Here is a 22,568-nt window from a genome sequence, read left to right on the forward strand (position 1 = left end):
TTTGTTGCAAAAATCATTTATTTGCTTTTCCATGAAATTTGGATATACACTATATATTCAAATCAAATAGTCAATAGTCATGTGTTTATTTCCTCATTCAAGACAGATGAGGTACAGGTCGCATCATTGCTTGAACATTATATAGGTTAAACTCTTTGGGGCTGGTTTAGTATGTCAGCATAATAATGATTTCATAATCTAAACCAAAGTGTTCAAAGGCAGTTTAACACTAAATATATGCATCAGCAGTCAGACTCTTATCAAACTGCACACTTCTAGCCCCCTCTGTTCACATTTGATGGGGACATAGTATGTTTTATAGCACTGCATTAGACAGATTAACAGCTGGTAATGATATGGCCTGAATGCAAGATTAATACAAGAATGTCAGACATCATGACTAAAGAACAAGCGATGTGCATATAAATTGTATGCAAATAAAAATACTTATCTGGAATCAGTCTTCACCTAAAAGGCATGGTGGGAAAAACATCCTACACCAACGCTGTGACTCTTTTTTCTATTTGTATATATATATATCACCCTACAGAGTTTGCATGCAGGTACTGAGTTTGCATGATCAGTCAATTGAACAAGAAACTTTTTGGCTCTATTGAGAATTAGCAACTTAGATGAGCCCTTCAGTGATGTAGTTTGACAATCTTGTTATTAATACCAGCCGTTATTCATTTTTAGGCTTGTTGACCAGAGTTTCTCCAAGGGCCTCCAGCACTTCTCTCTTGTAGTCATCAAAGTCTCCATCGATCTGGATGACTGACTGGTCCTCCACCACCCACAGCTGGCACTGGGTCTCTGTGATCAGCCTGGCATCGTGGCTCACAATTATCACAGCTAAAAAAAAAAAAATTCATATTAGATGTTAAGATTTTACCCCTTGGTTTGTTTCTACCTACAAATCATTGTAATATAAGTAAAATCTTGCAGAACAAGGTATATTAACATCATGAATGGGTATTCATGCACGATAACAACAAATGAATGGCATCTGTGATCAATAATTTTAGACTCAGAGTTGGAAACCAAAACAGAAGAAAACATACCCCCTTTGTATTCATTGATGGCTTCTGACAATGCATCAATCGACTCAATGTCCAAGTTATTTGTGGGCTCATCCTGTACATTTGCATGGAGAGGTTGATAGAGAATGTTAAACCACTCATTTTAGTTGAAAAATCTTGAATAAGACATTTAAAACATGACAGTACTCCTTACCAAGATGAGGACGTCAGGTTGCCGACAAGAAAGTTCAGCAAATACCACTCTTGCCTTCTGACCACCTAAAAAAAAAAACCCCAGCACAAATCAGAAAAAATCTCTACGAAGGACAAATGAGTTTGAAAATCATCCATGAATGCAGTTCTATAGTGCTTACCAGACAGTTTGGAGATCTGGATGGTGTGTGCATGGCTCTCTAACCCAAAGCGACCAAGGCACTTCCTGGCATCCTGGTATTGGAGGTTGAAATTCCTCTGGAGATACTCTGTGGGAGACTCCTCCATGTTCAACTGATCAGCATACTGCTGATTGAAGAACCCTACTTTCTACAGACACAGACAGAAGAATGAACCAATTACCCAAAAGTCAAGAAAAGGAAAATAAAAAGAATGATTAAAAAAAAGAATGATTTTAAACATTTGGCCTACCAATCGATGGTTCTTCCTCATCTCTCCTTTTGACTAAAATAATAAAAAAGCTTAATTAGTGCCATGAAAGGAACAAATCAACAAACTTTGAGGAAAAATGAGTACACATATTAATCATTCTCAAATAACATTTGTTACAAATATTATTTAATAAATATAACTGGTACTTACAGGAATTAATTTTCCAGTCAAAAGCAGGAGGAGTGTACTCTTACCAACTCCATTGGGCCCAACAATACATACTGAAACAGAAAAATGATCTCAGGTTCATTTTCTAACAATCTCTTGTGAACATTTTCCACCATTTTTTAACCTGCCAGTCATAAGCTGCGTCTCCACCACAGGAACCTTCCCCAGGAACTAGGGACTTTGGGGTGGTACTCTGTGTGTTTCGACCACAGGAACCAGGGTCTAAATGACGTTCAGGGTAAAAATTTCCCCATCAGAAAGTCCCTGCTTGCAAGGTAGTACCTTCAGTGGTGGGACTTGGGTGCTGAGCAGGCTGACTGAGTTCACACAGCATTTTTATTGGTTGACTTCATGCATTTTATTTCAACCACCATTTTTAAAAGTCTGTTGCGGTGTGTGCAGTAAGAGTTATTTGCTATTCAAATCAACAATGGAGTTTAAAAAACACCAACACGCAGTCCTACGTCACTGGACTTAATCTTCACGGTACTTTAGACCGCGATGGAAACGCAGACAGCAACAGGTCTGGGGGGAAAAGTTCCTGGGAAAATTTTTTATGTAGACATATGTGACTTACTTCTGGACTCCATGTCAATTCCAAAGTCCACATTCTTGAACAGAGGCTTCTGGCCTTCATAACCAAAGTCAACACCTGTGAGTGAATGAGAGGAAACAACAAACTTGTCATCAAAACCCAACATGTTTAATAAAAACATAATTCTTCAGAGTTAAACTGATAAGAGACAGGAAAAATAGAAATGTACTCACTGTGCAGGCCTAGAATTGGTGGTGAGAGTGGAGGAGGGTTGGGGAAAGTGAATTTGACGGTGTATTCTCTCGGCCTCCTGAGGAGCTCTGTGCTCTCGTGGCTCTCCTCCTCCTGGTTTTTCTTCTTTCCCTTCTGCTGTTTCCTTGTCAAAGCATCTTTCGTCTGTTTCTCCTGCAAATGAAGGACGGAAAATGAATAGCAGTCTTTCAGAAGAATTGAATAATAAAGAAATCAAGGAAAATGTCAAGGACTCACAGCTTGCTTTGTGGACTTTCCTCCAGCCTTCAGGTCTTTGAGCTTTTTCTCTTGTTTCTCATACTGCTTCAGGAGTTCTTTCTGTTTCTGTATGTACATCTTCTTAAACGTTACTAAGACACATCAAGCAAACAAAAATAGTTAGATAATTAAACTTCTTTGAGCAGTTTTAATTTGTGTTGGCATTTAAAACGAAACTCACGGTAGTTGCCCCTATAGTAGTAGAGTTTCTGGTTGTCTAGGTGAATGATATCTGTACAGACGTCATCTAAGAAACTCTGGTCGTGGGACACAATTAGAAGAGTTTTCTTCCAGCTCTGCAAGTAGCTGAAAGAAAAAATGAGATGTGAGGTAATTCTTGAGCACCATATAGCAATTATTATGACAAAGCGACCAAAAATCATTTTGTTTTTTTTGTTGAGCAGTGGCAACACGAGTGACAGCAACCATTTGTGATGCATTGTGTGTCCAGCAATACAACATTATGAAAAGTTTAACATTACTGAACTTATCAATAATGTTGCTTATAATAACGCTTATCAGCTCACGCACACCAGCTATATAGGAGTAAATATTTAATTTGTTTAACATTCTATTAATTTGATACATTTACTTCATAGACACCCTTCTCTGATATATCCATTCTGCTCTCTGCTTGCAATGTATTTTGGAAAATACGGTAATAAGATCAAAAACACTGGAAACTGACGACCTCCAATGATACAATCAGTGTAAACTCCCCTTAATACAATCAAAAGACACCATCAACTGTCTGGGAACAATTAAAAGTAGGCCATTTATAATTAGCATGAAATGTAAATACATCAACTAGATGGATTTGTTTTGTTGATACTTAAAGCTAAAGTAATTACTTGTTAAGCCAGATGACGGCGTTAAGGTCCAGGTGGTTAGTGGGCTCGTCCAGCATCAGCAGAGTGGGCTCCATGAACAGCGCTCTGCAGAAAAAAAATAACAAAAAAACAATAATATATGATTTCTCATGACAATGAGTGTAGACTTTAATTAACATTTATAAAATGAATAAATTCACACCTAGCCAGTGACACTCTCATCCTCCATCCACCAGAGAACTTCTTGGTGGGTCTGTTCTGCATCTCTGAAGTGAAAGACAGACCAGCCAAGATCCTACGAGCTTTAGCCTCCGCTGCCGCTGCTCCGATCGCCCTCAGCTCCTCATACACCTGCGAGTGACACACACATACAGTTATCCTCCACTATTCCATGGATCAGCATATTTACAGGATTTCAGCTAGCTGCTCTCGTCGGACCTTATCGAGCCTCTCTGCCACGCTGTCGTCTCCTTTGTCCAGTCGACTCTGTAACTGCCGTTCATCCTCCAGGAGCTTCAGTCTGCGGGTGTCGGCCTTCAGCACAGCCTGAACTGCAGGAGTGTCGTCCGCTACCACCTCTGAGGAACAACAAAGAAAAAGACGTAAGGGATTTCACAATCGGTATGAATCTGGATTCACTGTACCGTATCACACCCAAAATAGACAGCTCAAATAGGAAAGTGGGGATAAAAAAAAAAAAAAAGTATAATATGATAGAGCAATAGAATGAAGAGTGAAGAAAACAGAACAGTAACATAAGCTCGTACAAATCATTGGCAATGGTTCTTTTAACCCTAAAAGATGAAATGTGTAGCTTTTCATATCTTAAACAGCCCTGTCAGAAGATGTAACATGGCCATATTCCAGGATGATAATGTCAAGATTCATCAGGGTTAAAATTGTGAAAGAATGGTTCCTGATGCACCTCTTGATGGAAATAAATTTTGTGATGTTATTTCCATCAAAAAGTGCATCCATTTTTGGTCAAGATCTTGTATTGACAATGCAAGAGGTGAGCGCTCTGTAAAGTCTACTCCAGCACATCCCAAAGACTTTCAATGAATTTAAAGTCTGGACTCAGAGGTGCCAAAGTGAAAATGACTCTTCATGTGCCCTCCCAACCATTCTTTCACAATTTGAGCCTGATGAATCTTGACATTTTCATCCTGGAATATGGCCATGATACGACTTCCTACATGGTTGTGTAAGAAATTAAAAACTACACACTCCATATTTTAGGGTTAAAAAGAAACGTTGCCAAACATATAACATGCTAGAAACATAATAATCACTGTAATAATGATCCATTCATAGATTTGCCTAAGTATTTGCCTATTAAAATCCAAGCAGCTACCTTTTTTTTTTTTTTGGCAGGGCAGTGTATTTAAAAATTACAAATGCAAATGAGAAAACAGGTATTGGTACTCAGTATTGACGAGTACCAAAAATGAAAGTATCGGTATCAGACTCATTCTCGAAAAAAAGGTCATCCCTAACTAAACTATTTGTGAAAAACATTTGTGTTACTTGAAATAAAAGAAACGTTAACTGAAATAAAATATATTTAATGATTTTTATTTCAGCTAGTTGACAAAGAAACATTTTTAATTAGTTTAACTTCGTGTACTGAAATAACTGAGAAATTAAAATTAATAAAAACTATAACAAAAATGACAAAAAAAATATTACTTACTTATTAATTACTACTAATTATTAGTAATTACAATACTACTATTAATTACTACCACTAATTACTAATTAAAACTAAAACAAAAAATATAAAAATTCTAATTTAAAATAATATTAAAAACAATAACAGTATCTCGATGATACTGAAATAAGAGTGCTGTACTGTACCTTGCTCACAAAGCAGGACATCAATATTGGGAGGAATGCTGAGAGCTCTGTTAGCAATGTGCTTCAACAGAGTGGTCTTCCCTTTCCTGATTCAAACAGGAAACAGGTTTTACAAGTGTGAAACTTCCAAACAAGTTCAATGCAGTAATGTGTCAAATTAAAACCATCAACCCACCCATTCGGTCCAACCAGACCGTATCTTCTCCCAGCAACAACCAGAAGGTCTGCGTTAACAAACAGCTCCTTACCATGGGCTGAAATGCTGAATCTTTCTAACTAAAACATATAATGGAAGTCATTTAGTACATAGTACTAAGCATTTTCAAATGGCTCAGAGGAAAGTTTCCCATTCATTTAACCTTGATGTCTGAGGCATTTTCCAGCATGGCCTGTCGAGAGGACATCTCAGCCTGAGAGACGGAGAAGTCTCCTTCTTTTTCGTCGTGAGCGCGCACAAGAGCCACCTGACGCTCATACTCCATCTGCACAGCACAGGAGGAAGTGTCTACAATCAGTGTTGCTATTATTAACTAAAACTATTAAAAATAATTTTTTGTTCATTAAAAGAAAAGGTTTGTGTTTACATAATGTGTGCGTACTGTATGTATATTACATTTATATATATTAGTTTATATATATATATATATATATAAATATAAATGCACGAGTATTTGTATATATATATATATATATATACACACACATATACATACACACACACACGCACAGACACATAAATAATATATATAAATATAATAATATATACACACATTATGTAAACACAAACTTATGTTAGATGCAATTAATGAATTTGACTAAACTTTAAGTACTAAAAAGACTAAAAAAAACTAAAGTATTTACATTTAAAAGAAAACTGAAAATATTAAAATAAACATTCAATATCCGACTGTGGTCACAACAATTGAGAGCAATTTGTCCTTATATAATACAAAGAAATTAGAGTATTAAAAATTTGGATACGCTACCATTTTCTTTTTTTTCTTCTTCTCTTTTTTACTCATGTTAGCGAAAGGGTCGTCCTGTTTTTCTTTGGCTTGCTCAGCCGCGAGCGCCTCCTCTGCACTCTATGGGACAGGAAATAGGATAGTGGATGAATGAACACTTGGAGATTTTGAATATTAGAAATACAAAATAAAAGAATGTACCATCATTATGTCATTGTCATCACTCTTTTCCTCTTCCTCTTCATCATCACTAGGAGGAGGGCGAGCAGGCTTCCCTTTCTGAAAACACACCAAAGCACTCTCAGAATTTTTTCAGCACCCATTACTCCAGTCTTCGATGTCACATAATCCTTCAGAAATCATTCTAATATCAATGTTGAAAACAGTTGTGCTGCTTAAAGGGTTAGTTCACCTAAAAATGAAATTTCTTTCATTAATTATTCACCCTCATGTCGTTCCACATCCATAAGACCTTCGTTTATCTTCGGAACACAAATTAAGATCTTTTTGATGAAATCCATTTTTTTTATCCCCCAGAGAAAGCAACGAAATTACCACATTCAAGGTCCAGAGTAGTAGTAAAGACATTGTTAAAATAGTCAATGTGACTACAGTGGCTGAACCTTAATGTTATGAAATGACAAGAATACTTTTTGTGCGCAAAAACAAAACGAAAATAACGACTTTATTCAACAATTTTATAAAAAAAATAATATATTCTCATCGCTTCATAACATTAAGGTTGAACCACTGTAGTCACATGGACTATTTTAATGATGTCTTTAATACTTTTCTGGGCCTTGAAAGGTGCAATAACATTGCTGCCTATGTGTAGGTTAAGAAACCTTTGGATTTCATCAAGAATATCAGTCTTCTGAAGATGAACGACATGAGGGTGAGTAATAATGACAGAAATTTCATTTTTGGGTGAACTAACCTTTTAAGTTTTAAAGCGTAAGTGCAATAGACCTGCCACTTGATCTGTTCCCTGTAATGCATTTCTTTCTTTTTCATTTTTTTTTAACTAACTTTTTGTTTGATCTTTTTAATGCAGGGTTTACTTAATGTATCAATATTTGAAGGCTACATGCTAATGTTTTAATGTGTTATTTAATCATTCATGTCATGTTATCATTCATTCTCATGTGTTGCCATAATGACTTTTGCTCAATTTAATGCATCCTTGCTGAATGAAACTTAATTTCTTAAAAAACAAACAAACAAAAAAAACACTTTTGAATGGTAGAATTTATATTAGCTTAATCTGACCTTGGGCTGTTCCTTCTTGCCTTTCTTCTGAGGCTTCTCTTGTTCTTTCTCTTCAGCTTCATCTTCCTCCTGTCAACATTGAGACGTCCTTTAGTTGAGTCACACCTAAACCTTCACTGGCTTGACAAAACAATACACATTCATCAAAACAAGAGACACCCACCTTAGATGGTTTAGCAGCAGCTTTCTTGCCTTTTTTCCCACCTTTCTTTTCATTCTCATCTTTTTTCTCTATCCCTTCATCTTGTTCATCCTCTGAGGCCTCCTGTGTTTAAGAATAGAGTAAACCATAGATCCTAGACGAAATGTGTGATCAAAGCACAGTGCACCGTACAATATATTGTTAATAAAGCAGATTGGAAAATACAGAAAGGGGTTAGTTTCCATAATGAGTAAACCACTGCTGTAATGTAGCAATATATAAAAAAAACAGCAAGGTAGAAGATGTGAATTTTGAAGAAGAAAAAGAGGGAATAAAAATATAAAGAAGCTTAAGAAACGATCCCATGTACCCACCTTTATTATTTTAGGTTTAGCCTTATCTTTTTTCTTGCCCTTGGTTACCTTCTCAACTTCCTGAATCACATACATACATGTACAGAAACAGGAACACGTCCTTATAGATGTAGAAATACTCAATATGCAGCCTAATATTTTCTTCCCTTCCGTATCAAACAAATACAATGTGAACAAAATTATGTGAATCGGCTTCGCGCAAAAGATAAAAACCCTGAACCAAGACAGAAGAGTGACAATATCACACAAGAAGTTTTTTGGAAAAGGAACGAATGCAAAATGGAATGAATTCCCCTGGGAATGTCATGAGGCAAGAGAAAGGACATGAGGGATGGCTGCCGGAGTGGAACTCAACAGAATATTAGAGAGGATTAATTACAGTGCCACTTGAAAGTTTGTGAACCCCTTGCAGAATCTGTGAAAATGTGAAAAATTTTAACAAAATAAAAGAGATAATAATACAACATGCATGTTATTTTTTATTTAGTACTGTCCTGATTAAGATATTTTACATAAAAGATGTTTACATATAATTCACAAAAAAAAAAAAAAAAATAAAATGACCCCGTTCAAAGGTTTGTGAACCATTGATTCTTAATTCTGTGTGTGGTTGCCTGGATGATCTACGACTGTTTTTTTGTTTTGTGATGGTTGTTCATGAGTCCCTTGTTTGTTCTGAGCAGTTAAATTGCCCAGCGTTCTTCAGAAAAATCCTCCAGGTTCTGCAGATTCGTCAGATTTCAAGCATTTTTTGCATACTTGAACCCTTTCCAGCAGTGACTGTATGATTTTGAGATCCATCTTTTCACACTAAGGACAATTGAGGGACTCAAACACAACTATTAAAAGAGGTTCAAACATTCACTGATGCTCCAGAAGGAAACACGATGCATTAAGAGCTGGGGGTGAAAACTTTTTGAATTTGAGATCAAGGTAAATTGTACTTAATTTGTCTCCGGGAAACATGCTCAGAGCAAACAAGGGACTCATGAATAACCGTCACAAAACAAAAAAACAGTCGTAGATCATCCAGGTAACCACACAGCATTAAGAACCAATGGTTCACAAACTTTTGAATGGGGTCATTTTAATAAATTCAGCTATTTTTTGTCTTGCGAATTATATATAAACATCTTTTATGTAAAATATCTTAATCAGGACAGTACTAAATAAAAAATAACATGCATTTTGTATTATCTCTTTTATTTTGTTAAAATTTTTCACATTTTCACAGATTCTGCAAGAGGTTCACAAACTTTCAAGTGGCACTGTATGTGGTGGGTGATGCATATGTATTATGGTTAGGTACACAAAATCTGACGATGCTGTAAAGATAATATTATGAATAGTGACCTTACAGACAGCCACTCATGACTATTAAAGGATTAGTTCACTTTAAAACGAAAATTACTCCAAGCTTTACTCACCCTTAAGCCATCCTAGGTGTATATGACTTTCTTCTTTCTGATTAACACAATTGGAGTTATATTAATAAATATCCTGATGCATCCAAGCTTTATAGTGGAAGTAAACGAGTATGAAGCTCAAGAAAGTGCATCCATCCATCATAAACGTGTACTCCACACTGCTCCGGGGGGTTAATAAAGGAAGGAAGGTGGTTTGGGTGGAAGCTAAATATTTTACTTTATAACCTATTAAATACAGTTATTTTTCTTACACAAATGCATCGCTTCGCTTCAGAAGGCCTTTATTAACCCCCCTGGAGCCGTGTGGAGTACGTTTATGATGGATGGATGCACTTTCTTCATACTTCATACTTCCCGTTCACTGCCATTATAAAGCTCGGATGCGTCAGGATATTTATTAATATAACTCAGATTGTGTTCATCAGAAAGAAGAAAGTCATATACACCTAGGATGGCTTGAGGGTGAGTAAAGCTTGGGGTAATTTTCATTTTAAAGTGAACTAATCCTTTACGACTATGTAGATATGAAACTAACAAACACTGATTTCTGTGCAATTTCTCTCTACAAAATAAATAAATAAACTATGAAAATTCTTTATTGTATTGATCGTTGCATGAAATAATTGAGAAGTAGAAAAATGTCTAGCAGTGTGACATTATACTCACATAAAACTATTTTAAACAGTTTTACATGACTGTATTTGTACTTTTGTTAAATGTATGTGTCATTTTAAAATTAACTACAGAGGATAAAACACTAAAAAAAAAAATCCTGATATTTAAAAAAAATATTATCGCATGAATATGAAACGAAATTTTGTGACAGACAGGTTTTACTGATATAGCTACACAGACTCAATCTACAATGACTGACTGCGAAATAACGCACCTTAGAGCTCTTCTTGCTTTGGGGTTTATCGTCGTCATCATTATCATCTCCACCTGCGTCTTCTTCATCATCATCACTTTGCCTTTGACTTAGAGCAGCAAATATGTTGCCACCCTGATAGTATGAGAAGAACAAAAAACAGTCTGAGCAATGTGTTGCACCATCTAGATTAGTCCTGCCACTAGTGGACTCACAGAGACGCTGACATTGTAGATCACATGACTTAAATTGCACTGTTGTATACATGGTGCAGCAGGAGAAAATGACTGTCCACAAAGTGCTTCCCAGTGAAACACCACAAAGTATATCAAAGCAACTCACTTTGTTTCTCTTTCCTCCTTTGACTGGAGCAACAACTGTAAAATAAAAATAAGTCAGATGTTAAATATGTGGTGTGATGTGTGACACACTGGCACAAACAAAGTTTATGACATTACCCTCTTCCTCTTCCTCATCTTCATCACTGGCCTGGACTGAGAGTTTCTTGAGACGCTGCATGACCTCTGAATCTTCATCATCATCGTCGTCTCCTCCTGTTTTGCCTTTCCGCCTGTCTTTCTTTTTCTTCTGAGGCTAACAGCAAATGACAAAGGAATACAAAAACATAACATATTTGAGTGTAATTTCATTAAATATATTTTTAATTATTAGAATGGATTTTAAAACACGAGTTATATTAAAATAATTCACCTGTTTCCCTTGTGCCTCTTTCACTGGTGGCTGTTCTACGTCTGGTTTATTCTCTGATGCCAGCTCCTCAAAAAACTGTAAGGATGAAATTAAAATGATAAAATGCAAAAATATGCATAAACAATACAGATGTCAGAGGTATGTTTATTTAAAAATTACTTATTATTAATTTTATAATTGTATTTAGTGCTGCTAGTTGCCAAGATATTAATTATTAAATAATTATCTGACAAAAATATTCCATTATACTGTATATAATGCATAAATAGATAAAATATATTTATTTATTTACGTATTTTAAAGTACTTAAATCTAAATTAAGCAAAATATTTATAATTAAAGTTATAACATATCACAGTTATGAATGAAGACTTACGCTTTTCTTCCCCTTCTTATCCTTCTTTCCTTTTTTGACAGGTTTGTCTAAACAAAGAAAAATCATTATAGTAAGCACTTCTGTCAACATAAACACTCACAAACACACCAGACAAAGCAGACTGGAATGAACATGCACAATATGCACACCGACAGAAATCTGACAATGCCACAGAAAGAATGTCATGTGTACTGGAATAAAAACAACGGCTGTCTCAAAAATAGTGAGCTGCTTAACTAGACAGCATTTTTGGGCATCATATGCAGTTAGGCACATTTGAACGTTCCCAAAAATGCTGTTAAGCACTGCCGCTCACTATGTTTTGAAACACAACCACTATATCAGCAGTTAACGCTTGCGCACGGTAGATACATGGATCAAAAGCGAATATGGTCTGAAATTATATCCGGCTGACAAAATGATGTAATGACAGTGAAACATCAAACTCCGCACCAAAGCTAATGGGCTAAGCAAAATATACCAACAATATAATAAAACACAGCCACTTTATCTACATTAAACACAGTGAAAGTAAGTAAAATGTAATTAAAAGCAGAGCTGTCATCACAGAAACTATTTCGATATGGTTGCATCATATTCATGTCGTTATTATTATCAGGCTGTGTGGTAACAGAACCCCATAATCTTACCTGTTTGTTGTTCATCATCACCCTCCCACTCAGCCACTTCTTTTGATTTCTTTGGCATTTTTTATGCTAAACCTTTTCACTCACACGGAATGAAAATAAATTAGAGTATTTTGAATATAACTCAGGGATGTATCACAGCTGACAATGAGCACGAGCACACTGTAGCTCACATCACATGCGGCCTATCCGCTCACTGCCACAGACATGCAAACGCCGGGAGTTCGGTTTGCGACAGCGCCACAACCTCACGCAGGCCGTCCAGGGTATTGCACTGGCGTTGCCTAAAATGGTTGATTTCAAAGAAAAAGTTTGCACCGTAAATATTGTGCTTGGTGTGTTTAGGTCTTTATTCTAGAAAACATTGTTTATTTAAAACGCTCAAATATTTAATTGAAAAATCAGAAAATTAATATAATTTAATATAATATAAAAGTTTATTTTAGTGTTCTTGTTACATGTGCTTACTATAGTAGTAACAGCAAATTATGCATATGTAATTGCAAGCAACTAACCCTAAACTAAACCCTAACCCTTCAGTAAGTACATGTTAATTATTATTACTCAGTATTGGTGCAATTACTCTATAACAAGGACTTCTTAAAATGAAGTGTAACCTGACCTAATAATATAATATAATATAATATAATATAATATAATATAATATAATATAATATAATATAATATAAAAAAGAATGTTTAATGAATTCCATTGGGAAAATAATATCCAAATCTGAATAATATACATGCAGTTTTTTTATCCATCGGTACAATGGACAACTACTGTCCTGCGTTTCAGACTTTTATTTTGAAAAGAAAAAGCCGCCATAGTTCACAGCGGGCGTGAGGGTCTTGCAGTACGTCGTGTCCGCCACTGGATGCCGCTGTAACAGGCAGATTACGCTTCTAGAAGGTGGTGGACGCATGCGCAGTGCCTCAGACTGGCACTGTGCAAGGACATAAGGAGAGTGACATTTGTGTAACGTTAAAAACAGATTCATATTCTTTCTAAATCACACAGAAGTTTGCGTCAGTCAGATTTGGATACACTCTCGCATCTCTGAACAGTGAGCTGACGCTCTACAGCATTTAATCTGATTCTCTGAGGACAGGTAACGTTATGCATTTAATTTAACTGACTGACATGTATAGATATGAAGACTAACAGAATAACTATTATCTTTCCAACTCAGACAGGAAACGCTTTCAACAGAATGACTATACTCTTTATTATCGTACAGTATCTCGATTTGGAAAGAATTTATTATACTTCTCGGATTGTGAGCTCTGGGTTGAAAGTGTTGATTTGTAAAGTGTGACCCAAGCGTGATGTTCATGTGTCAGGCTGCGTCTGATCACTGTAAATACCTGCCCAACTGTAAATATGGTATACTTAGCTAATACAAAACGATACGAGGCTTTTTATTTAATTCGAACAGATGATTGAGCAACATAACGTACTAAGCTCCTTCAATTATTTGTCATTATTACTTCTGAATTAAGGTCTTGAGATGCCTTTAGAAGGCATTTTTGGGCATCCAGAAATGCAGCATGGCCATCATAGGTGCCTGCTGCATATTTAGACGCTCTAAAGTGCTTTTTAGGTTGGCAGTTGACACTGTCGTTGTGTTCAGCTTTTGCACCTTTTCTGTCCCACACTTGCTGCTGCCACTCACTCTAAATTACTTAGCTGCTTGCTCATACAGCATTCATCAAATAATCCTGAAAAGAATGTATCATGGTTTCCACAAAAAAACAAAGAACAAAAAAAAAAAAAAACAGCACAACTGTGTTCAACATTGATGATAATAAGAAATGTTTCTTGAGTGGCAAATCAGCATATTAAAATGATTTCTGAAGGATCATGTGACACTGAAGACTGGAGTAATGATGCTGAGAATTCAACTTTGCATCACAAGGAATTAATTTTAAAATGTTTTGTAATAGAAAACGGTTAATTTAATTTGTTGTAATACTGTATTTTTAATCATACATGCAGCCTTGGTGAGTACAAAATACTTTTTTTTCAAGAACATTAGTAAATTAACATTAGTAGCTCAAGTAGTAGAGCAGTGTGAGTAATTCCATGGGTTAGATTCCTGGGAAACTTACAAATTGAGAAAATGTAGACCACGAATGCATTGTAAATTGCTTTGGTTAAGCATATCTGCCAGATGCATGCAAATGTAAAGACCTGAATGTCTTGCTAGTGTGATTTAAATGTCATATTTTGTCTGTCCTAGCAAGGTTTTGAAGGACTGCAGTTGCACTGTGAATGAGTGAGTAACCAAAGGCAGCAGTGGATGGGAGAGTTCACGTTTCCTCCTATTTGAGTAGCTTGATGATGTCATCTTTCTGAGAGTCCATCGAGGTTGCCTCAGCACCCTGACTTGAATGGCTGTGTGCAGAGGGGGTGTCTCTCTTTGGGTGGGGTGTGTCAGGAACCATGGCGGCAGGCAACCAATGACGAAACAGTGCTGGAATTTATGTCAGGTACAACATTGATAATAATAAGAAATGTTTATTAAATTAATCAGCATATTAGAATCATTTCTAAAGGATCATGCGACACTGAATACTGGAGTAACGATGCTGAAAATTCAGCTTAATGAAGTTACATTTTTAAAACATTAAAGTGGTCATATGAAGCTATTTTAAAAGTTCATTATTTTGATTATTGGGTGTAATAGAATAGGTTAACATGCTTAAATGTTCAAAAAACATTTTTTACACTATTGCAGCTCCACTATTCCTAGTCTGTCAAAAACCCCTCCTTTGAAAATCTCAGAGTGCTCTGATTAGCCAGCTGATCCAGTGTGTTGTGATTGGCCACAACACACTGGTTTTTAATAACAACAAAAAAGTTCTATTTTTGGCAAATGTAAAGGCCCTTTTACACCAAAAGTGAAATGAATAAGCCTCAGGTTGAAGAAAAAGCATATTTACTCCTGTACAGTAGAGGGCGCAGCTCAAACAAACCTTTCAGCTGTGCTGCCATTCTGGATTAAAGAAGAATAGGATACAGGAGAAGGAAGTTCAACACTCTTATTTCTAAATCTAAAGTAATTTTTGCTTATTAGTATGGTTTAATTGGATCATCAAAGGTCAGCAGCAAAGACATTGGTTAATAAAGTGAGATTAAATACATAAAGTATGTTTGTATAATTTAATATAGTTAATTATTACATGTTTGCGTAAAATTCTAAGATTGCATTTCACTGTTTTTATTCATTTTGAGGAATACTGAATGTTTTCGTGCAAGAGAGATGAGTAAATGCATGCTCACATTTAGTCTAGAACTACAATAACCATCATGTTTACACAGCACACACAACACCTCAGCACTTTATTTCTCTCAGCATGGGGACAAGAGAGCTGTCCGTCAATAAATGTGAAAAAGTAACTTGCGTTACTTATTTGAAAAAGTTACTTAGATATTTTGTTGTAAATTGAAAAAGTAATGCGTTACTTTACTAGTTACTTGGAAATGTAATCTGATTACGTAACTCAACAACACTTCTTTCTTTGCGTATGCCTTTGAGAGGGCATTATGCTAATATTTCACATTGTGATCTGGAAGTTTAAGGAAGTAATATCTGGACTTGGATTGAGGCATTTTAAGCAGGTCTGGGTCAGTGTTTTCTTTATTAAATCGCTTTGTGGGAAACTATGAGCTTTGTAAATTTGCAGATCGTATACATGCACAAACAGATACATTACACACTAAAGAAAAAGGAAAACATTAAAAAGCATCATATGATCCCTTTAAAATAGAAAACAGTTCTTTTAATTGTTTAATTTTTAAAAATGTTAATTGTAATAATATTTCACAACATTACTATTTTTAATGTATTTTGAATCAAATAAATGCAGCCTTGGCCGTGTGTTATTACTTTTTTTTTTTTTTTGATGGTTACACCACATGACATTTTTCAAGTCATTACATTGAAACTTTGTTCTTAAATGCTATACAGTTTTTCAAACCATATGAACTCAATATGAATACAAAAAGTAAATTTCTAAGAACTTGGCACAAAACTGTATATTTTTAAACATTTTTCCTTAGGATACCCATATTGGTCATTGACCCATGTGTGAATATCTTCTGTTTATCTCATTAATCTGCCTAACCAGATTCTGTCTGATTTGCAGACAACCGAGTTTCACTTAAATGACAACTGTAGGACCCTGAGCAGTGCATCATGGGCCTTGGCTCCTCCAAACAGTCTACGATATCTGTCTATTAAACCACCATCCTTGTCCCATCCTTTCCACCATGCATGCCAGCCAAACCGAGCGGCCAGCCTAGAGGAGGAGGATTGGGAGGAGGCTGTCAGCTTGTGCGTCCTGCTCAAACCCGGTGAGACCAATGAGCAGCACACTGTGGTGGAAGTGCCCTTTGTTGGGCCGGCCAAACTAAGTGAGCTCCTTGCCTTGGGACCCATCAGACCCTTTGACTTGCTTTTTCCTTTAACCACTGTTGATGGGAGCAGAGAGGATGATATTAGCATTACCGGAAAGGTAGGGACAGACACGGAGAGAGGTTCCTTTAGGAGTCTCTTTGAGACCGAGGGATGCCCTGCGCCGTTTATGTTGGGATCTCGCTTCTTTTGCTTTCACTGCCCCGGGATGAAGTCTGTCTCTGAGAATGGGGACAAATCAGGAAAGGAACAGGATGAGCAGAGCTTCTATCCAGCCCTCCATGTCACACATTGCAGCCATGCTGAGACTGAGAGAGTGGACAACAGTTCTAGCCAGAGAGACATGGAGAATGAAGAGAAACTGGCCCTGATGTATGAAAAGCTGAGGGTGGAGGTAAGATGAGTTTAAGAGGAATGAAATTGACCACTTGTAGAAAAATGAATGGGAGAAATGATAATGCTCAATATGGAGGCCCACACAGTATTTGGTCTAGCCTGAAATATATAGTTTTTATTATTATTATTATTATTTAAGCTAAACAATTGAAATTTTTGTTTCAGATTGTTTCGTATTATTGATTTTAAATATGTTATTGCAATATAATCTTGACTCATAGTTTAGGTTCCACATTGTGTTTCAGCTGCCCAGTTTCTTTGTGAAAAATCATGACTACAGCATATACTCTGAAGATGTTGAGTTCATCAATGGTCTTCTGAACACAAAGACAAGGTAAGGAGTTTCTAGATGCATGTAATTCTAGATTTTAGGCCTCATATTCACTTATACTATCTGTCACTTAACACATGTCACTTGTTGTTCAAACTCTTGGTTGCATACTGCTAATTAATGAGTGTGGTAAACTCTACAAATGATGTTTACAGCTAATGGGTCAACAAGACTTGATGTCCAACACAATAATAAAACAAAAAAAAACGAACAAACAAAAAAAAAAGCACAGCAAAAAAAGCTTTGCAAGCAAAGCTAAAATTTTGTTCCCTCAAGAAGTTTAATTTTTTTTTCATTTGTAAAGGTTTTGTTTACAAAACATTTACAAGCACATCAAAAAATAGTTTTTTGTTACATCAAGATGTTTTGATTGTCTCAAGTTTTGTTCTCAAAACATTTTCTTTTATGTTGGAAAAAGATTTGCTTGCAAAACATTTTTTTTTGCAAGCACGTCAAAAAACTAGCAAAATGTTTTGAAATACAAAATAAAAAAGCAAAACATTTAATACTAAACAAATTGGTGGTTTTGTTTGCTAACTGACTGGTTTCGGCTTGTTAGCAGGGTACCGGTACTTTTGAAACAGCACTGCTGATTGGTATATGCTTCTTTTTCTATGTCTGAAGGGGTCGTGTAGTGTACCAGCTGACTCTGACGGTTTGGCGATTGATGTGTCTGTGTTACTATGCGGATGCTCAGCTGGAAGTGCTGAAGCTGACCAAGCATCCAGAAGATGGCTCCATCAAAGCTCGCTGGAGAGTCAAAGGCCTCCCCTTCCACTCCATTCTGGTATTCTTCTACAAGAAAGACAAGAGCCATCTCTATAGGTGAGTCATGCTGTGATAGCCTATCAAAGCCATGCCCTGTACTCGTCTTTGTGTAACTTTATTTGTTTTTCTTTTCAGAACATATGATGCATTCTCCACCTTCTATGTTGGCTCTGATGGACGAATACACCGCCATAAAGTTGAAAAGGTGAGGTTTGCTTGCAACTTCATATTTTCCATATTCAGAATCAAATAGGACTTGAAACTTGAGATCAATTTTTTATTGCTTTCCTACAAAGGGTTAATGAAAAGAAATTTCCAATTCATAAGTCAGTAAGATTTTTATTTTTTATTTTTAAGAAATTAATATATCTTTTCAGCAAGAGCGCATAAAATTAATCATATTTTCAGAGCCAACATCATCCTAGACGGCAATGATTAAAGCGCCTGTCTTTACTAAAAGCTGAAAAAGGCTGCACAAATCGCACATAATCAAAAACAATCAAAACATATGGAGCAAGACTCTAGACCAATGAGATGGCTATAGACCAATTTTGACCTGGTAATGATTAATCAAAATGTCATAACAGTGTCAGTGTTGCTTTGAATTAGAATTACACTTCAATTTCTACAATAAAGCAGCTCTGAGTGTTTCTTTTCACTCGTGGACATCTGACATCGATGGACAAAATAGAAGAAAATGAACCGGAGAAGATTTCCAAGTCAAAGACGGTGGTGCCTCAGAGCCACACCCCTACCCATTACGTGTTCGCCACAGACCAATGGCAGTTTTAAGGTGTTTACCAGCCTGAGCGAACTTTTCCGGAAAGTTTACTTTGGCAAGCTGTTTCGACCTCCCTAAACGATTTTGTTCGAAATTGCGTCACAAAAGTTTATTCTTCGATTTAAACCCCATCACTGCGAGCTCACATTAATCTGCCTCCATTTTAGAGTGCAACGCCCACATCTCAACATCCAATCAACAACTGATGCATAGAACTAACTCCCCGGCCCACATTTTTTTTCTTTTTCGATAATCCATTACACTTGGCTATACATCACAATATGAAAAAAACACAATTCATTTTATGATTCCAAAGGTTTCAAGAACTATATGTTTGGTAACACTTTATTTCGATAGTCTACTTTAGACATTCTACTAACTACAAGTAACTTTACAACTACTTGTCAACTAGCAGTCATGTCATAAGTGTAATAGTACACTGTCTGTTTAGTGTCTGTTAACACTTGATTTTGATGATCCCCCAGCAGACATTCTACTGACTTTAAGTAACTTTGTAAGTACATGTCAAATTATTCTACTAAATTGAACCCTAACCCAGATGTATCCAATTCTGCTCCTGGAGGACTACTGTCCTGCAGAGCTTAGCTCCAGTCTCAGTCAAACACACTAGAACCAGTTTATCAAGTTCTTCCAGACAGGTGAGGTGAAGCAGGTTGAGGCAAGCTGGAGCTAAGGCTATGTTCAGACTGTCCGATTTTTGTGCATATCCGATTGAAATCCAATCAGATTTAGCAAGTGTGAATGGCAAAAAAATGTGATTTTTACTAATCCGTTTGGAACTACATTCATATGTGGTTTGAAATCCTATTTCAAATCGCATTTCTGGAAGTCTGTTTAAGTCTGACTGCTCTGACCGGATTTCGCGTGGTTTATGTGACTTTAAAACTTAAATGTCAGACGTTTTATAGGAAACATGCTGAAAGTCGCTGCAGAAACAAGATTGTGTTGTTGCAAAGTGCCGGGCGAGCAGAATAACTTTATAACAGAAACATTTTGAAAACGGTGGAGATGACAGCGTGGAATAAAGCCTCCATGGAAAACCCCTCCATGCATTTTTTTTTTGTTTTGTTTTGTTTTTTTGGCGTATGCCTGCCAACTCAATGTCAGTGCCATAGAAACCACTGCAGATACCCCGGAAAATGAAAGAGCGGCATGGACACACAAATCAGATCTGAACTGTTGCGATACACAATGTGGATGTCAGTAATTTTAGATCAGATTCCAATCGAATACACACATATTCGGATTTGGACTTTTGGACACCCATGCCCTAACCTAACAGTCTACTAATTCTCTACTGAGAGTTAGTTGACATGTAGTTGCAAAGTTACCTATAGTTAGTAGAATGTCTAAAATGGATTATCGAAATGAAATGTAATTGTTTTTCAATAATAACAGTTTTTGGGGATGAGAAAAAGAAATGTTATTTCAGTATACATAGTTTTTTTTTAGGCATTTTAATTTAGAGTAGAGTTAGATTATGTTAATATATTTGTATAATTTATGAATATGTAATTAATAAATATCATTTATTCATTTAAATACATCCCTTGGAAGTTTACTGAGACCCTCTGGTTGAGAAACACTGCTTTATTGTGTCACATCTGGTTAACCTTAACATTAACCTTACTGTTCATCTATGTTGGCAGGTTATGGAGGCTCGTCCCCCCTTGCTGCCCAAAGTGACCTCAGTGCTGGCCGGGGCTCTGGTGGCCCTGGGCATTCAGGAACACCGGCCTGCCCTCAACCTGCTCCCACTCATACTGTCTTCCCTCCGACAGGCCCGAGCCTGAGCCAGATGTATGGATGTGTATGCTCAGAAGAACTTGTGTTTGGTCACACCATTAAAAAGACGCAGCGCTGTATTGTGTGGGTTGAGTGAATGAGATATTGGTAACCGTTTCTTTAGGGGGGAAATATTTGCAGGAACAAGAACAAACAAGTTAAAACTGTTCTCACTTGAAACAATCTTCTGTGTGCGCTCTTTTCCATTATTACTTTCCACCAAACTGATATCGGTTACCTCTACACTCTGGTTTGGATTGTAACAGGTTTCAGAGCCTAGCTAATATATACTCCACTAGCCAGTCATTTGAGCCATCACTAACTAGGAGGTTAAAAACGCACAACTCTTAACGGATGACCCATTACATTACTGTGTAAGTAAATTCAAGGCCATTTGTAAATATATTCAGGCAGCTCTGCTCAGACTGAGGCTGTAAAGCTGTACGGCTTTTAAGCACATGCCAGATAAAAGGGTTGATGAAGTTCTTCTCACATTGACAGTAATAAATCAGTGGTGGTTGTCTAATAGGAATCGGTCACGGTAAGTATTGACCGGCTTACATTGTAATAATTAATTATATATTTTTTGTATTTATATATTCATTGGAGTTTTCATCAGTTGCATTGATTTAAATGTTGTAGAGAATGGTACCTGTTTGCAGATGTTTCATTTAGTAGCAGAATTCAATGAAAGTCTTCAGGGTTGCTACCTTTTTCATGACCTTTAAGGGAAAGTGATGCCAGGGACTGCCTTTTGAGGGTAGAGTTTAGTTGTTCTGGACTTGTTCTTGTTTGCCCTTACCTTTCTTATTTGCATCACTTTCAATGCGCAAATCAAATTGTATAAGTTAATAAGTTCCCTGCATAATAACATTGCCAAATCTGCACTGGTCTTACTTACAAAGTCATGCCGTCCATATAAATTAAAGCACTCTTTCAAATTTTTTTTCAAACTCCATCCTTAATGCATAACCCACATACATTATTAAGGATAGAGTTTTGCAGATGCAAAATTTTTCTCAAGGTCAATTGGTCGGTTCAACTTAGTAATGTCCATTTTTCTTTCATTGGTTCAATATTTGACTTTCAGTGCGTTTTGGGTGATAACACACACTGTTCACCTACTTAAAGTGTAATGTTTTAAATTGCTTTAATATCCCGTGGTAAAGACATAGACCAAACACTTTAATAGACTTCCTGTGTCACAAAGTAGTCAGAACACATCTTTCTCAAGTGCTTGCGCTTTTAAATGGACAATAAAGCATGAAACGTTATCACTCTGCAATCTGTGCAATTCAGTTTCAAAGGTTGAAACATAACCATAAAAACATGGCTGAGTCATTGTTCTGTGATTAGTTCTGCGCTAATTACCCAAAAACCTCAATATGTTGTAAGACAAATAAAATGCATATTGACATTGATATCGTTGGTCTCTGTTTTTGTCTTATTCTGTTCCATTTAAATATTTAGATTATCTTCTAAATAAATTAGTTGCAAATAAAGACATTTTTCATAAGGTAATTTTTTTTTAAATACAGTAAATCTTTTTTTTAAATTTTTTTTGATTTTTTGTTATGGTACACTACCTTTCTCAGAATTGCGAGATTTAAACTCACAATTGTGTTTTATAAAGTCAGAATTGGGAGATATAAACTCATCATTGCAAGTTAAAAAGTCAGAATTGCATGATAAAAACGTGAA

The 22,568-nt window shown here is 36.2% G+C and overlaps 2 protein-coding genes across 4 annotated transcripts; one reads left to right on the forward strand and one right to left on the reverse strand.

Annotated features, from left to right (window-relative positions):
- abcf1 (ATP-binding cassette, sub-family F (GCN20), member 1) lies at window positions 1-12,585 on the reverse strand. 2 transcript variants are annotated; one of them, XM_051871814.1, is made up of 27 exons: window positions 12,368-12,585; window positions 11,718-11,764; window positions 11,342-11,416; window positions 11,089-11,224; window positions 10,973-11,007; window positions 10,652-10,765; window positions 8,336-8,395; window positions 7,983-8,084; window positions 7,820-7,888; window positions 6,752-6,829; window positions 6,572-6,670; window positions 5,945-6,067; window positions 5,761-5,861; window positions 5,586-5,671; window positions 4,167-4,306; window positions 3,931-4,079; window positions 3,750-3,833; window positions 3,080-3,204; window positions 2,878-2,990; window positions 2,622-2,793; window positions 2,431-2,505; window positions 1,836-1,906; window positions 1,665-1,697; window positions 1,394-1,562; window positions 1,234-1,298; window positions 1,062-1,134; window positions 1-852 (listed from the first exon to the last, which is right to left on the reverse strand). In XM_051871814.1, the coding sequence occupies exons 1-27, from the start codon at window positions 12,423-12,425 to the stop codon at window positions 683-685; spliced, it is 2,622 nt and encodes an 873-aa protein (XP_051727774.1). In that variant the 5' UTR covers window positions 12,426-12,585; the 3' UTR covers window positions 1-682. The 2 variants fall into 2 exon arrangements, with proteins under 2 accessions (XP_051727774.1, XP_051727775.1); XM_051871815.1 differs by lacking the exon at window positions 8,336-8,395.
- A 693-nt stretch (window positions 12,586-13,278) lies between these two features.
- Window positions 13,279-22,288, forward strand: c19h6orf136 (chromosome 19 C6orf136 homolog). 2 transcript variants are annotated; one of them, XM_051872624.1, is made up of 7 exons: window positions 13,279-13,476; window positions 14,608-14,857; window positions 16,517-17,179; window positions 17,427-17,515; window positions 18,137-18,337; window positions 18,416-18,485; window positions 20,732-22,288. In XM_051872624.1, exons 2-7 carry the CDS (start codon window positions 14,759-14,761, stop codon window positions 20,873-20,875), a joined length of 1,266 nt encoding a protein of 421 aa, XP_051728584.1. In that variant the 5' UTR covers window positions 13,279-13,476; window positions 14,608-14,758; the 3' UTR covers window positions 20,876-22,288. The 2 variants fall into 2 exon arrangements, with proteins under 2 accessions (XP_051728584.1, XP_051728585.1); XM_051872625.1 differs by having other exon boundaries at window positions 14,612-14,857.
- Window positions 22,289-22,568: the final 280 nt, after the last annotated feature.

Source organism: Ctenopharyngodon idella, chromosome 19, assembly GCF_019924925.1.
Source record: "Ctenopharyngodon idella isolate HZGC_01 chromosome 19, HZGC01, whole genome shotgun sequence".
NCBI classification, from domain to species: Eukaryota; Metazoa; Chordata; class Actinopteri; order Cypriniformes; family Xenocyprididae; genus Ctenopharyngodon; species Ctenopharyngodon idella.

Excerpts from the sequence above, each read along its gene's own strand:
- abcf1 (XM_051871814.1), bottom strand. The coding sequence starts at position 12,425 with ATGCCAAAGAAATCAAAAGAAGTGGCTGAGTGGGAGGGTGATGATGAA. Across the intron at positions 6,671-6,751 it reads ATGACAATGACATAATGATG|AGTGCAGAGGAGGCGCTCGC; the intron begins GTACATTCTTTT and ends CCTGTCCCATAG. Across the intron at positions 3,205-3,749 it reads GCCGTCATCTGGCTTAACAA|CTACTTGCAGAGCTGGAAGA; the intron begins GTAATTACTTTA and ends TTTTTCTTTCAG.
- c19h6orf136 (XM_051872624.1), top strand. The coding sequence starts at position 14,759 with ATGGCTGTGTGCAGAGGGGGTGTCTCTCTTTGGGTGGGGTGTGTCAGG. Across the intron at positions 17,516-18,136 it reads CTTCTGAACACAAAGACAAG|GGGTCGTGTAGTGTACCAGC; the intron begins GTAAGGAGTTTC and ends CTATGTCTGAAG. Across the intron at positions 18,486-20,731 it reads ACCGCCATAAAGTTGAAAAG|GTTATGGAGGCTCGTCCCCC; the intron begins GTGAGGTTTGCT and ends CTATGTTGGCAG.